At 37.5% G+C, this 16,582-nt stretch overlaps 1 protein-coding gene across 1 annotated transcript in view; it reads left to right on the top strand.

Moving 5' to 3' along the window:
• The window catches only part of WDR36 (WD repeat domain 36), a 28,792-nt gene extending 15,632 nt beyond the window's left edge, over window positions 1-13,160 (top strand). Inside the window, exons 14-23 of the mRNA XM_058823865.1 lie at window positions 96-261; window positions 539-647; window positions 1,408-1,487; window positions 5,109-5,216; window positions 6,580-6,677; window positions 7,730-7,866; window positions 8,217-8,333; window positions 8,563-8,644; window positions 10,806-10,993; window positions 12,377-13,160. Of these exons, the coding sequence (XP_058679848.1) occupies window positions 96-261; window positions 539-647; window positions 1,408-1,487; window positions 5,109-5,216; window positions 6,580-6,677; window positions 7,730-7,866; window positions 8,217-8,333; window positions 8,563-8,644; window positions 10,806-10,993; window positions 12,377-12,526 (1,235 nt within the window). The 3' untranslated portion in view covers window positions 12,527-13,160. The remainder of the gene's footprint in view (window positions 1-95; window positions 262-538; window positions 648-1,407; window positions 1,488-5,108; window positions 5,217-6,579; window positions 6,678-7,729; window positions 7,867-8,216; window positions 8,334-8,562; window positions 8,645-10,805; window positions 10,994-12,376) is intronic.
• Window positions 13,161-16,582: the final 3,422 nt, after the last annotated feature.

Raw genomic sequence — 16,582 nt, 5'->3', positions numbered from 1 at the left:
CAGGCAAAGATAAACAAAACAGAGTTTGGTATTCAACTGATTTCTGTGCTAAGTTTAAATTCTGAAATAATACCCTTTTTTCTCTTGATTTGCAGCACATGAAGGAGCCGTTAGAGGGGTAGCTGTGGATGGATTGAACCAGCTGGTAATCACAGCTGGTAGTGAAGGATTAATTAAATTTTGGAAATTCAAAATGAAAGATCTGGTTTATTCCACTGAACTTTCTTCTTCTCCAAGTGGAATTCTGCTGCACAGAGACAGGTAAGAAACTGAAGTTATTTCATGTGTACAGCGTTTGGTGAACATATTTCTCTAGAATGGCAACCAGTATTCTTGATTAGAATGTATTAGAATTTGTTCTTCTAATGCTTTGAAATACAACTGACTAGTACACAGAGGATGACAGGACATTTTATTAGACTGAAGGAATGTAAGACTTGTTATTTTTAGGATAAAAGATACCTGGAACAATGTTAGGATGTTTTTATTTTTTGTCTCTTGAGTATTCTCTCTCATGTGTGTTGATGTTTCTCGGCAGTGGTATTCTGGGAATTGCCTTTGATGACTTCACTATTAGTGTTTTGGATATAGAAACCAGGAAGATTGTCAGGACATTCTCAGGACACCATGGACGGATTAATGACATGGTAATTGTTAACCAATTTCCTGTAACAGGTGCCATACACAGATACCTAACAGATTTTACAGCTGGTGGATTTCTCTGCATTTATTAAATCACTGGGTTCACTCTGTGAGCAGTAAAGCTGTAGTTCAGCTTCACAGCACTTTTAGCCACGTTAGTTTGGAAATGTAAAGTGGCCAAATTGCCATCTCTTTTTTAATGTGCTTTGTGATTTAACTGTAGCTTTTAACTGTAACAGCAAGCTGATTTGGGGGTCAAACAAAACAAAGCATGAGAATAATGAAAATTGCATTGAGGAGCAAAACTGCAGAAATCTCAGCTGTGTATATAAAAAAGATGAGCAAACTGAAAACATCTGAGATAATGCAGCACATGGATAATTCCTTATTTACATCTTATGTAATAGTTCATTGTACTGTTAACTGAAATAGTTTTTAGCTTAAAATTTATTTATAAATGCCACTAAAATAGTATTTACTTGACTTACTCAACTTTATGCTTAGAAATAGGTTTTTACCATGAACATAAAAGTGAGGACTGAAGCACTGTGGCTAACAGTGAGATACACCTTGTGTTTTATGTTTGAGCCTGTTCTTAAAAAGCTTCTGGTTTTGTTCTTTCTTCATTTCCAGTAGTGTTACTGTCAGTTTTGCCTTTTGGCCATACCATTTCACCTGGGTTTTAGGGAGCAGTCTGATCTTGGCAGGGCCTCCTGTGGGGACTGGCTTATTGGTTGTGCCATTAAATTGACTATTTTATTGTAGACTTTCAGTCCTGATGGTCGTTGGCTGATAACTTCATCAATGGACTGTTCCATTAAGACTTGGGACCTTCCCTCTGGATGGTGAGTAAATTTTAAAACATACAGCACAAGAAATAATCCCCTTTCTGATAAATGGCAGAAAGCTTTCTGGCTTGATTATCTATCACCAGATGTGACAGTTGAAGTTGCACATGGTAAAACAATTCTGCCCACTATTTTAATTGTATTCAGTGCTAGCAATGCATGTCTTTTTCTGGGTCTACAGAATAACACTGCCGTGAAGGTCTGTTGATGACACCTGGAGTTTCCATGTACTGTGAATGAGTGTGAATTTGTTCTTTGTCTGGGAGCAGCACTGTAATCAAAAGGGCAAGAGATTGCTTAAGGTGAATTGTGATGTGCTGAAGTGTTGACAGGATCAAAGAGTGGTTGGAGTTGGAAGTAAAGATCCAGTCCAACTATTTTGATATGGAAAGGAACTTTTCTCACTGGATCAGGTTACTCAGTGCCCCAGCTTAGCCTTGAGCACCTCCAGGGCTGGGCCGTGCACTGCTTGTTTATGCAACCTGTTCCAGTGCTCAACTACCCTCATTGTAAGAAAATTCTGCCCTGCATCCCATCTAAACCCATGGCCTTTCAGTTCAAAGCTGCTGCCCCTTGTTCTGTCACCACAGGCCTTGTTAAAAAGTCTCTCTGAGTCTTCCTTGTAAGCTCCCTTTAATATTGAGAGGCCACAAGGTTGTCTCCCCCAGAGCCTTCTGTTCTCCAGGGTGAAGAACCCCACAGCTCTCTCATTTTCCTGATAGGAAATGTGTTCCAGGCCTTGAGTCATTTTCCTGGAGCTGCTCTAAGTTCATGTATCTTGTTCTGGGGCCCCCAGAGTTGGATGCAGTCAGTACTCCAGTTGGTTTTGTAAAGAGAAGCCTGTTTTCACTTACATTCATTTTAACAACACAACATAGCTTTACATCAGTTATATTTTTCATTTGTTTGTACTTGCAACTGCCAAAAATGCTCTCTTGTGACCCACCATGAGTAGTCTTCTCCCAGAATAAAGTTTGGCTGAGAAGTAGGCAAGTACGCACAAGAAGTTCAGGAGCCCAGAAAAAAACAGGCTGAGAAATAACTTTGCGTTCTGCCAGTGCATTCTTTCAGCAGCATATCAGATAGTTTTGTTTTTTTGTTTTTTTTTTAATTTAAGGTAGTGCTGTGCAGTGTGCAGCTCTGGTGGTTGTGCCTGGAGCTGAAAGGTTTCAGTTTGATTGATTAGTTTTGTTGACATGGTTTGGTAAATAATTTTGTATACTAATAGTTTTGTAAAAGTTCTCATTTTACTCCCAGAAGTGCATTGCATCTCAACAAACAATTGGCCTGTTCTTGCATGATGAGAGCCACTAAAATAGTCTAAAATAGGACAGGATGGATATCGTGTGCCTTCTTCCTATGCATGGGAAGGAAATTAGCACTCTGGTCTTCATCTTTCTAACACTATTTCCCTTGCAAAGTAATATGCCTACAAAAAATTGCAGCATTAACTAATATCAGTTTCTTCTGGTTTTCATTTCTTCAATAACCTAATACTTTACAATAAGAATCTATTTATAATGTTTTTAAAAGCAGTCTCACAGTCTGCTTTTACATGTAAAAAAAAATGAAATATTTTGTCTCTTATCTCTAAAATTCAGGTCAAGCTGAAATCCAGGCAGGTAAATGACAAACCCTGGTTTTAATTGTAATTAGGTTAAATTATTAATTGTAATTAGGTTAAATTATTTCCAGTGTGTAAAGGCAAGGCTTTTGTATAACTATAGGCAGAGGAGTGTATTGAAAAGGAGGACCAACTTTTAATAAATGGCTTGATACTTGCTTTACCTCTGTGACTCATAAGTAGAGAAAGCATCTCATGAACTGTGTATTCTAAAGCCTCAGCTTTGATATTGTTTTTACGAAAATATGAAGAACACGTTTCTAGAATCCAACATTACAAAAATTACCAACTGACTTTAATAATGGTCTGACATCTATTAACTGGACATCTGTTTTTGCTTGGGAGTGGTGCTTAGCTGTCCATAAGTAATGCAGTGCATGTTTTTAATGTAGGGCTTTTTTAAAAGTGGGAAAAAATGATGACTTTGTGTACAGAAAGTTACAAACAGGAGCCCAGGCATTGTGCATATATTTCTTTCTGCTGTGCAGCTTGCACAGACAAATTGGGGAGTCAGGGGTATGAGCTGACTGTTCATGGATGAAGAAGTTGAGAAAAAACAGCTCAGGAGACCTGTTAAATGTGAGCTCAACATTATGCTTTCCACTGTCACAGTTTTGCAGTTAGGCAGGAAGCATAAAGGGAGATGCCTTCAGCTCCAAGGCAGGATTCATTTAGCTTTTTGTGTAAAAAATACAAGTGTATCTTATTTCCTATAGTAGATGGATCGCTCCTTCCCACAAGCCAGTAATTTTAATCAGGATTTAAGTTCAGTAAGTAGAAAAACTTAATTTTTTGTTAAATTTGTTTTGGAGCTCTTTCTGGTTGATTTATTGAATAGAATTTCTCAGTTACAGGCAAGGATTGTCATAAAAAGATGGATTTGAAACGAAGAGAAAGTATCTAGGGTAAATTTTTTCTTGCCATTGTGCACTGTGTACAAAATGTATGTGATAAAAGTTTGGGATTTATGGGTTTAGTATTTATATATTTTATATTGAAAGTGATGAATGATTTTTCTCTTATCTGAGATTTGCAGCATCTGTTTAAGAAGATGCATAGGGAATACAACACTCCAGAGGAAAACTCTGGGGGAAAAAGGCTTTTACTTTCAACATGCTCTCTCAACTGAGCCATCACAGGAGTGCTCAGTAGCTAAGAAAATACATGCCTACAAGATTTTACATTTTAAAGTTCTGTGTTACATCAATATTTTTTCTATGGTTAGTGAACAGAACAGGGCTGTAGAACTGTAAACAAGAACAAAGTATTCACACTCTTTGTTTATTCTTTTTATTTCTCTTCGTGAACTGGTTGTCAAGTTAAACTTTAACTTAAAATTTAAAGTAACTGAAATTTGTATTTCAGCAAGAGACAAGCAATGCTGTCAACCTGGGCTTGAGTGGAAGTCTGCTAGAGAGTGCATCATCCAGAACTTTCCAGAACTTAAATGTCTCATTGTTAAAATAGTTGCATAATAACATGTTACTATAATGTTATTATAGTTGTATTTTAACTTTGTTTTTACATGGTATTTTTTCAATTTTCCACAATCATGAAATGAATGATTAAGAAATGGTTTATCAGGCTGAAGATGTAGTAATGCCAAAACTGATGCAGATAATCAAACTTCACATTGTGCAGTTCATATTTTATTTTAGAAACATTATCATTAGTATTAACTAGGTGTACATGGAGTGTGCTGAGAACAGGAATTTTCAGTCTGAGTAACTGGGGCTAAATGGAAATACAGAATTTATGGCCAGTAAAAATTTTGTGTTAGGCATAAGGAGTTGACTGCTTCATCACATATTCTCCAGGTGTAGATGTCTAAGGAGGCACCCGCTTTATCAGACTTTGAAGCATTTTGTAGAGACTTTGTTGCACAGTGCTGTTCACTTGCTTTGTTTATACAATATATTTGGATTTGTGTGCAGATAAACAAGTTTATTTTGCTGATAATTTCTCTGTTGTTTTTTTTTTTTTTTTCTCCATAGTCTCATAGATTGTTTTTTGGTAGACTCTGCAGCTGTGAGCCTTACTATGTCCCCTACAGGAGATTTTCTGGCTTCAGCACATGTGGATGATCTTGGAATTTATTTGTGGTGAGTATATAATCTGTTTCTACTTAGACTTTAGGATGGGACAGAGTTCTTTTAATCACCTTTATTGCAAATAGAGAATTACCCTGTGAAGTATCATCTCCAGTGTTTTGTGTTCTATGGTTCTGATTAGGACAGGTGTTCTGTATTGCTCTGATTCCTAAGTAATGAAATTTCCACAGTTAAATTACTTATTCAGATAGTATAAACGATCTCTTTTTTTCTAAAGGTTTCTTACTCTTAAGAGTTCCTGTTATGCCATTTGTAAAGTTTTCCTAGACTCCGTTTCCCCCACTGCTTTGAAATGTCTTTGTTCAGATAGTGCTTCTTTCTGAAGTGCTTTTCTTGTCCTGCTGTCCGAGGCTTCTGGGCAGTATATGAAAGTTGTGATTATTTTTCTTTATTAGTGATAAATGAGCACAGAAGTAAAATGTGGTTTTGTTCAGTTTCCTCCAGATACAGCTTTAAAGCAAATGACTGTTCAGGTCCAATACTGAAGTGACACACTGTTAAAATGGCTTGGGTCTTTTTTCCATTTAGCTGACAGATTATTTCAGGTTATATGTTTGCTGTAGTTTTGTGTGAGGAGTGTTCAGTTGTTTGGCCTTCCTGTGGTTAAGTAAAAGTGCTTCCTTGTGAATAACAGCAGATGTTTTTACCTAGCCCTAGTTTATATTGACAAAAGAAGCAATTTGCCAGAATTGTGTGCATCTTTCGAACCTGAAGAAAATTTGCTAAGAGTATTACCCTAAAATCCTGTGAAAGCCGGATGAATAATTTGTATTTGCATAATGTGTTCAGCCTGGAGAAGGCTCTGGGAGACCTCAGAGCCCCTTCCAGTGCCTAAGGGGGCTCCAGGAGAGCTGGGGAGGGGCTTTGGACAAAGGCCTAGAGTGACAGGAAAAGGGGGAATGGCTTCAAACTGAGGAAGGTAGATTTAGATCACACATTGTAAAGAAATGCTTGATTGTGAGGGTGGTGGAACACAGGCACAGGTAAATATTCTTTTTGGCCATCAGGACCAGGGCAGTTATTGTCCCTCTCCTGGGCGCTGGTGAGGTCACACTTCAAATTCTGTGCTTAGCTCTGGGCCCCTCACTTCAATAAGAACATTGAGGTCCTGCAGCCTATTATTATGTTCTTGGCAATAATACTTGAACATAACACTTATATTTCAGATGTTCAGGTGAGTCCATTGCCACACTTCATTTCCTGCTTATCTGGTAGATGAGGAGAGCTAATCTTGAATAGAGCCTGGTGAATTGCCATGCTGCAGCAGTATTAGACTGCAGTATAAATTATGTCTGAAGTATTTGTTCCCATTCATCTGGAGATGGCTTTTAAAATGCCTGACTTATTTTTTCAGGTCAAATCGTTCTCTGTATTCACTTGTGTCATTACGGCCCCTTCCTGCAGATTATGAACCATCTTTGGTGACACTCCCCAGCACCTGCCCCATGCAAGGTAACCCTCAGATGAAAGTGTGTTTTGTTTTTCCCTTGCAGTTTGCTCCCCTGCTTGTATGCCACAGATTTATTGTGGTTATCTTGTTGGCAAGAGGACGGGGCTCAGCTGAGCTGGCATGTGCCTGTGCCCAGTGAAAGAAAGGCCTAAGTGGAATTTTTTGCTAAATTAATGGAAGCGATTGTGCGTCAGAAGTCCTCTAGATGGAGATCTTGTCTGCCCAAGTTTGAAATGCCTGCAAATGCATCTCCATCTGGAGGAGAAGCACACGTAGCTGTTGGCCGCTAGAGCCGCCTCGTGGTGATGGCTGCTATAGCAAGCACATACCTGCTCCACGTACTGAAACTGGGGAGACAGGAATTCATCCCAGAACTTTGAATGTTTTTGTCCTGATTCCAGTTTTAATCCACTTTGTGTCTTTAGCAAGTGTAAAGTTCCTGCTTGGATGCTAAGGGCTCTTAATGGGTTACATTCCTTTCTTGTTTCAGGCTTGTCTATTAGATTCATTGTTTTAGCCAAGTAATATTTTACAAAAAGAAAGGAAAGCAGACTTGTTTAGTCAAGATCACACAGGAAATTAAAAGAAAATCAAGTGACTGATACTATAACTTGCCTTGTGGGATGGTTGGGATGAGGTAGTGAATATGGTGCAAGGATCTACATGCAAGGACTTCACAGCTTTATAATGTAGAATTAAAATTACTGTGTATATATTTATTCAGAAAGAACAACAGATTACTGTCAAAATTTTGTTTTCTTTAAATCTGTAAACTGCTTTTATATAACTTCAGTCAAAGTGGACAAATCTTATCAGTCATTAGAAATTTGTTTATTAAATTCTACATCTTAGCTATAATGTTTTAAAATTATTTAATATTTCATAAGGCTAATACAGATTGTTTCTGTAGCTTTTTAGCTCAATGTTATGTTAGCACCTATGTGTATAACTGTTATGCATTTGTTATTCAAAAATAAGTAAAAGTGTTGGGCTTGACTTTTTAAAAAATGAATGAGGAATATGAATGTTCATAAAAGATATCTGTTTCTGCAAGATGTGTCAGGAGATGAAGAGCCATGTGATGAAATGATAGAATATGTCTCACCTGAGCAACTGGGAGAGCAGCTGGTGACCCTTTCCTTGTTACCAGAATCAAGGTGGAAAAATCTCCTCAACCTTGATATTATCAAGGTACTGAAACTGTGCAAAAAGCAACATACATCCATATATTTGCCCTGTTTCTACGAAATGCATGAAACTTGATCCTGCTTTTCAAGTGTTTTTCAAGATTTTGCATTAGAAGTGTATGTGGTGCTTTTCAGTTCCTAGGATTTGGGACAGGGGTTGTTTTTCTGATAAATAATAATTTAAATAATAGTAGCTTCATAATTAATGGTAAAGGATTTTACTTGTATATTTACTTTTTAGTTAATCTTTAGAGTTTTCACAGTATTTTAAAAAGGAAACTCTTTACAAACAAAATATTCCCACATGCTCTTACTATAATGATAATTATTTTAATTCAAATATCTAATTAACAGAAAAAAAATAAACCGAGAGAGCCACCAAAAGTTCCAAAATCAGCACCTTTCTTCATCCCAACACTTCCTGGTCTTATACCCCGATACATTCCACCAGAGGAGGAAAATGATACACAGGTAAAAACAAGAATCAATGTAATTGTATTTATATAGTGTATTTTAAGAGAAATCTCAAATGCTTTTTAATGTTGGGTTAAATCACTAGATTTTAAAGAACCAGTGTTAACTCACTGTATTACTGCTTTATTTCTCAAAGTCTTATTCTTTCAGTAGAAAAATAATGTGATTGAGTTGTAAAAATGTGTTTGCATATTCATGGACACATTGCTGTGCTTTTATGGTCTAGTCAAAGGTGGTAAACCTTGGGATGCTGGCGCAGAAATCTGATTTCTGCATTCATCTTGAAGAAGCCCTGAGCACCAATGAATGTAAGTTAATGAAATATTTCACTGAAAATGTTGATGCTGCTTTTATTTTGATACATATGTGATTTTTAATGTCAGAATTGTAACAGATGTGAGAAAAAAAATACTCATAGTACAGTATAATACCTAATACACAGATAGCCACACTAGAACAAAAATCCATTGGTACTGCAGCTTGTAGCATGGAACCCAATTCTGGCTAAAACCCTTATGGAGAAAGAAGACTGGGTTCCTTTTTCATTAACCTTTTTTGAAAACTGATTATACCACCCAGACAAGGTGCCATGCATTATTTCTGGGAAAAGGAAGGAAAGAAGGAAGGGATTGATTTGGAATAGACCTATTTGAAAAGGAATAGTGTGGTGATTCACTGAAACATAAAAAGCATAGTGTGCCTAACAAGTTCTCCTTTCAAGGGTTACTTCACCAGGCAGTGAACTTACAGTGTTAATTCATTGTCCTATTATTTAAAGCTTAAGAAGAAATAAATTATACAAAAATAAAGTGTTGGATTTCTTTGAACATTCAGTTTATTTTGAAATTTAATCACTTAAACTACCAGTGGAATGCAGCAGCTGTTTTTTATGTTTATCCTGTGATGCTACAGAATCACTGAAACAGATTTTTTAAAATTATACTAATATAGCTGACTTGGGAATGTAAATGGACAGTAGCTTGTCAACAAGCAGTTCTGTGGGGAATTCTTCTACCCCTGCTTAAACTCTCTTGAGATGACCAGCTTACTCAAGCAACTTGAAACGTTTTGTGTGCAGAACTTTATTATCTGTCACAAACAAGGTGTGTTCTTCTGCCTCACTTGTAGTACTTCGATTGACAGTGTTCTGTTGAAGTGCCTTAGAGCCACTCAGAAGATGTGAATGTTTAAAAGCCTCATGGAGCTGGCTCTACCAGTGAGCAAGTGCACAGTGATGTGCTTGGACACATGGGCCTGCCTCGGGCCACAGCTGCTGCAGGGCCCCGGGTCGGTGCCAGAGCCGCGATCCAGGGAGCCTGGTGATCCTGGCTGCTGATGGGGAGCACGGCTCTCTGCTGGCTGGATTACAGCCATCTCTTCTCAACATCACTGGGCCATGCAAATAAAAGGAATCCTGCTCAAAACCATCCTGGTTTACTGTAGGGGTGGAAACAGGGCTTCACACCTCAGGTCAGGTGTGAAGACTGAGCTGCCCAGATTGAGCTGCAGCCTTTTCCATGTTGTACGTGTATCAACCTCACAACGTGTTCCATGCTTTTTGTTTAATGTCATAAAAAAAACCTATTTAATGCATCTGTTTAGTACTGTTAAAATCTGTTATATTCAAAACTAGCTAATGATGTTTTTAGGAATCAAATATTGACTATATACTACCTGAGGGTTATAAACCAATGCCTAATACCATTAGTTACCATAAAGTTGGTCTTCTTAGCAACTTCTTAGCAAAAGAAGTATTAATCACATACGTTTTAAAAATGCTGTAACTATCAGTTGCATTTTTGCAACCAAACATATTTTTGCTGCTTCCTTTTTAAAGGAAATAGATGAAATCCTCATAGGTCATCATGTAGGACAGTAGAAGTCCTGAGAAGGAGCAATTATGAAGAGGAAGAAAGTTTGCAAATTTAATGTATTTCTGCTGTGAAAAAGACCTGTATTTTCCTGTAATACTCTCCAGGCATTCACTTAACAAAAGTAATAATTTGTTGGATGCAGCCAAAGGTCTCTAGTTTTGCTTATTGTCAGCTAAAGATGCCTAGTAAAAGTAGTGTTCTCCATCTTTCAGAGTATATTCACAGTTAACAGCTCAAAATATCAAGTATGTACATTATTTCTGCCAAGAGATGTTAAAGGACAATGTTATGTGGTTAATTGGAAATTTTGTTTAACTTAGAAGACAGAAGAGGGGAAAAATTGAAACAAATGCAAAGATGTTACTTATATTTTTCAATTACAAATAAAGTGCATCTGTACTTTTAGTAGGTGTTGGGACAGTAAATTAAAGACAGGGAGACATTTTGTTGAAAACAAAAAACTAAGGAAACAGTAAAAACTTGAAATTCATAGTCACTACTTAAGAATTTTAGCATAAGCCTGTCTTGTGAAGGATCTGTGAGATTCTGTTTTGCAGATGTTACTGATAATGTGTCCTCCAATGTTCTAACACAGATAAAGCTCCCCTTGACTTACTGAAAAGCTTGGGACCATCTAATATTGAGGTGGAGCTGCGGGGTTTGGCCCCTGAAGGTGGGGGCTCAATGGAGGTGATGCTGAGCTTTCTGAGAATGATTGGGATGATGCTGAACAAGAAGCACAACTTCGAACTCGCTCAGGCGTACCTGGCACTATTTTTAAAGGTAAAATTTTTCTTACTAAATTTATGTTAGTCCTATTAAAAATAATGGTTATACTATAAAGGTATAAATTGTCTGTTAGAATTATCTGAAGTGATTTTGGTTGAGAATGGTTTTAAAATGTCTAACTGAATGTATTGGATGGATGATGTGGCAGCTCATTTGGTGACAATCAAGAAAAACTTGCAAAACAAAAGATGTTGTGAAGAGGGCCCTACCAGACAGGTTTTGTTCTTGTATTCCTTACTTAGAATTGTTTTTGTGGGGTTTTTTTTGTAACATTCCTAACTTCTTAGTGGTTGTTAATTGTTAAGCTAAGGTATGTTACGTCTTAAATAAGCAAAGAATTTAATACACAATGGTTGGGAAATAAATTAGACATTTTGTTGGATTTATCACTAGACTTTGTAAGCCTGACCTACTTTCCGTGGCAGTGGGCTGCCTTTCTTGTGTTACCTGTTGAGTATCACAGAGCTAATGAAATTATCCCAGAGTTTGTGTAAGTTAGTTACTCTACTGAAGTACAGTAACAGTTACTCTTAGAGACAAAGTGGTTTGGCGGAATGTTGAAACCCTTCTGATGCACAAGTGTTTTTGGTACTCTGATTTATGAAATAATGTGAAAGCACTTAATAACAGCTTACTTGGAAAACATTGTTATAGACATTCAGACACATGTAATACCAGGGCATCCGCAGCTTCTCTGGGTAATGGGTTCCAGTGCCTCACCACATTCACAGTAAAGAATTTTGTCTATTATCCAGACTGAACCAACTGTCTTTCAAATTAAAGCTCTGTCAAGGCTCCTAGATATTTAAATTGTAGCCTGGAAAATAAATATTCCATCCATTAAGTGGTAATAATTGCAGCAAGTTCAGAAGGTTTCTCTTGTTTCTCTTTTAACAAGGTTGCTGTTTGTCACATAAGGAGACCTCATCCATCTCTATCACTATAGTGTGTGCTGACATTATTCTTCTTGATGTGTGCAACATGGATAATTAAAATAATAATCCTGATTGACCTTCGCACATCTGTCTAGCCTTTCTAGACTAAAGAGGAATTTGTGATGTAGGTCAGAAAGTGGAGAAAGTTACCCTCTAGGGAACTGTGTGATGAGAATAGACAGCAACCTTGCCAGAAGAGGATTTAGTAAAAATATAGCATATTTAAGACACTTTGCTGCCTTATCCCATCTAGAACATGAAAAATGGCTTGTAAAGACTAGCAAAAGGGGAGCAGTATTGAATAGAGGAAATTGAAAGAAAAGAGTCCTTTCCCTATTTGGGACATTTCCTGAAAGCAAACTATTGGAATTGGATGGGGAATAACAGTCTTTTAATTTTTTAATCTGTATTTGTTTCACTAACTGCTTGTTTTCATTTTCAGTTACATCTTAAGATTCTCTCATCGGAGCCAAAACTCTTGGAAGAAATATCCAAATTGTCAATGCAACTTGAGGAAACTTGGGTTCACTTACGGGGTCTCTTCAATCAGAGTCTGTGTGTTTTAACTTACATGAAAAGTGCTTTGCTGTAAAATACTTCAGGGTTTTGTCTGCATAATATTTCCCTCAGAGGAATAGTACAATTTATACCAAAAAATACTGGATTCCAAAATTCATGCTGGGTCTTGGAATTGTAGAATCATTAAGGTTGGAAAAGACCTCCAAGACCATCAGATCCAACGTTCTGCTGGATACCACCCTGTTCACTAAGCCATATCACTAAGTGCCAGACTGCTCATTTTTTGAATACTTCCAGGGATGGTGATCCCACCATCCTGTTCTAGTGCTTCTTCTGGTGCTGTATTTTATACATCTACATATGGCAGAGTATTTTAGAACGTGCACAACTGCCTATTTTTGTTCACTTCAGTTGGAGAAAAAATTGCTATGTGCAGCTAAATTGTTTGTTGTGTTGGTCTGTGCTGACAGACGTTTGGATTCAAGGCCCTGAGCAGCCTGGCCTTGTGGAAGGTGCCCCTGCTCATGGCAGGGGGTTGAAAGTAGATGATCTTTAAAGTTTCTTCCAACCCAAGCCATTCAATGATTCTCTGATTCTATGGCTACATAAAACGTAGTTCACCATGAAGAAATGATTTGCGGGGAAAAAAAAGAAATGGGAATGTAACTTCTGTGCAGGAGACCAAAAACTATATTTTTCTTAATAAAGTCACTGTTAATGCAAAAATAAAACAAAAAGTCTGAATTCTTAACACTTTATAAACAATAATTTAAAGCAAATTAATCTGAAAATTGTGTTTCTGTGCAATTAGAGCACTTTTCTTAGAGTGGTTGTCTTCTCACTTTTGCAGACATTTATTTCTGAAGGCAAAGATTTCCAGCTGTACTAGCAATAATAGAACTTAAAAAAAAATACCCAAAAAACCCAAGCACCTAACTAAACAAACAAAACCAGATTTTTGGGAGGTCCAGTTTCATTTGAAAATAATTTCTTAAGGAAAAGGAGAAAAGGTTACTAGAAAAAAATTGTTTTCAGATATTTTTAATTAAATCAGATGGGTTTTTTTGCAAATTGATATTTAGGTTTCAAACCATAATGTTTGGACATTGTTTGGGACCTCATGAGTGAAACTATCTTGAACTTGGCTGCTTGAGAGTACTTCCTCCCAGCAGAAGAATCTCCTGAACAAGGCCTTTGCTGTACTTCACATGCTCAATCTATGTACACAGACCAACAGAGTAACTAATACAAATACATGCAATTTCAATGAGTAAACTTGAAAGGTGGTTCATTGCATTTGATAGAAGACTGAAGCAATAGTGTGGGTCAGTTGTACTGTGTAGCTGTTTGGTTTTTTTTAATGCCATCACGTTAAACCCCTTTTAGTCATGTGTACTGGAACAGATTATCTGCAAACATAAAATCATACAACAATAGAAGGGCTTGGCTTGAAAGGGACCTTAAAGATCATCCACTTGCAGCCCCCTGCCATGGGCAGGAACACCTTTCACTAGACCAGGTTGCTCAGGGCCCCTTCCAGCCTGACTGGACACTTGCAGGGATGGGGCATCCACAGCTTCTCTTGGTCATGATGTCTCACCATTGTCACAGGGAAAAATTCCCTGTTCATGTCCAATTTGAACCTACTGTCCTTGAGTCTAAAGCTATCATGTACACACAAGGTTTCTACAAGGTTTGCTACTGAGATTTAAGAAAATCCTTTGTAGCACAGAATTATTGGTTTCCAGTGGTATGGTTCTTGGCAACCCATTGCTCCCAATTTATTGGATTGATCTGAAGTTGTCCAAAATACCTTAAATGTCAGTGTAATGAACGTCTCAGCTTGCAGATGTTACTAGAACTCCTTTAGAAGATCTTAGAGAATAATTTTCTGAATAAAGACTCAATGTTCAAAGGTTGATAAGGCAGTATTTGCAGACCTGCCTCTGTGGGAGAAGGAAGCATGGATAAAGAACTTTCATGTTGGATCAGAGGAAGGGTCTGTCAAGCCCACTGTTCTGTCTCCAGCTGGAGGAAGGAAGATTTGTGGTATAGCAGCCTGGTTGTGTATAAAGTGATTGTTTCTCAAGCATATCACAGCACCTTTCAGCAGACAGCAATTAGATCTCTGTGACCCAGCTGTAGCCTGACAGTTGTGTTTAATGTTCTGTGGCAGACCTTTTGTTCTCTGTGAGTTCATCTAATCTCTTTTAGAACCCATTTATCCTTCACAACATCCTGTAGTAATGGGGCCTACAATTTAATTAACGGGAATAATGTATTTCTGTTTATATACTCCAGACCTGATATCTTCTAACATTGTATGTCTCTCCTTGAATGTGAGAAATATCAGCTGTGCTCTAGTCTTCATGCTTCCCAGACTTTGCCTCAGAGCAGTGGTGAAAGGGTTTCTGCTCATGAAGGACATACTTTATTTTGCTGAGTGCATGTCTGCGTTTTAATGACATCCAAGAACCCTTTCTGGGCACAGATGTTTAAATCTGTATGTACAAGATTTGTCTACAAAACCTGTAAGGATTGTAGAGTAGGGGTTTTTTTTGCCCTTCCATTTTCATGGTCTGCTTGATGTAGTCATAAGAAAAAAACTGCCAAACAGGCTATATTATTAGAACAGAAACATCAGGATAATTTTTGTGAGCTATGTATGTATAACACAGTTGACATGATGTTTGCAGTCCTGTATGATCTCATTAAATGTGTTTAATGCAGTTTCTTCTACACCTATCTGTTTGAAATCCACCTGGAGCACTTCAATAACTTCCTTCAGAATATAGTATGTAGATGTGAGTGCTATCTCACCTTCTTTATCGTCTTTTTCTCAACATGTCTACTCATCACTGCTATTTCAGGGGTGTTTTACTATTATTAGAGCTGTAGAGTCTTCCACCAGTAGTTCTGATTGCTTCACGTTCTTGGTCTTTTATTTTGTCCGTTTTACCTCACATCAAAATGATAAACAACTTACTGTTGATAAAAAACTTCTTCAGAAATAAAAAGTAATTTCCTCCTGTTAGTGGTTGAAAGTAAATGTTTCACCTGCTATTTCCTGTATTATTCTTTTGCCTGAGGCATAAAGGACAGTATTTTATTATATTAGTGAAAAATTGTTGATTACAAGTGGTAATATGCATGGAAATTTGCTAATTTGGGCTTTGTTGCCCATAAGAACTCACACTACCATGGTGCTTTTGTAATGGCATATGCAATGGGATGTGGAGAAATGCTAGATGGATGAAGGGATATTCATGTTAACTCTAGGTTCTCTTCCAGGCAGGGCAGCTACTGTGGATTTTACCATTCTTACACAATGCCAAACCCATCTTAAGCTATCTCTGAGTAGCAGCTTGCTGTTGAAATTCTCTGTGTTATGTGTGTGACACAGCACTCCTTCCAGCTTCCTCTCAAGCCTGTCCCCACCTCTGTTCCTATGCTTTCCTTTTCACCATGATTTTCTCAGCTCTTGGTTCCTGAGTGCAGCTGCTGCTCTTAGCAACTCCTGCACATAGCAGTCCTGTCAAGTTAGGTTCTCTGTACTTCCACTCTTTTCTTTTGACTGTTATTTTTTCCAGACACATTTGGTATTCTTGGTTCTTTTGAGACTGGTAGCTGGACCTTGCTGCCTGAATTTGCTACTGGGTGGGTTCTGATGCTGCACAGTGAATGTTGTTCTTCTCTGAACCATAAGAAGCCTTCAATGTTAGTAGTCTTTGTTTTCCTTTTTCATTCAAGTAAAAATAGAGGTATTATGAGGCATGCAAACATGAAGAGACAGTAGAAGGATACCAATGTTTACATTGGCTACATTGTTCAGTAGCCAACCTATACCTCTGACTTGAAGCACTCCAACATTTTGTACATTTCAAATTTAACTCTTTACTTCTTCAAGAAAAATAAAAGATCTATCTGTGCAAGTTGTCATAACTGCAAGTCCTAGAGTAAGGACCCTGGAAGATACTCATTTGCATTCTGTGAATTAGAAAAGGCAGGGTGTTTGTTGGCATATTTGAACTCTGTTAATGTGCTCTGTTTTAAACTCCTGTGAAGGAGTTCAGCGTTGTTCAAGGATCACTATTTTGTCAGTAGTTTACTGTGTTGTCTGTTGGCTTCA

The sequence above is a fragment of the Ammospiza caudacuta genome, chromosome Z, assembly GCF_027887145.1.
Source record: "Ammospiza caudacuta isolate bAmmCau1 chromosome Z, bAmmCau1.pri, whole genome shotgun sequence".
NCBI lineage: Eukaryota > Metazoa > Chordata > Aves > Passeriformes > Passerellidae > Ammospiza > Ammospiza caudacuta.
This window is presented reverse-complemented; position numbering and strand designations above follow the sequence as displayed.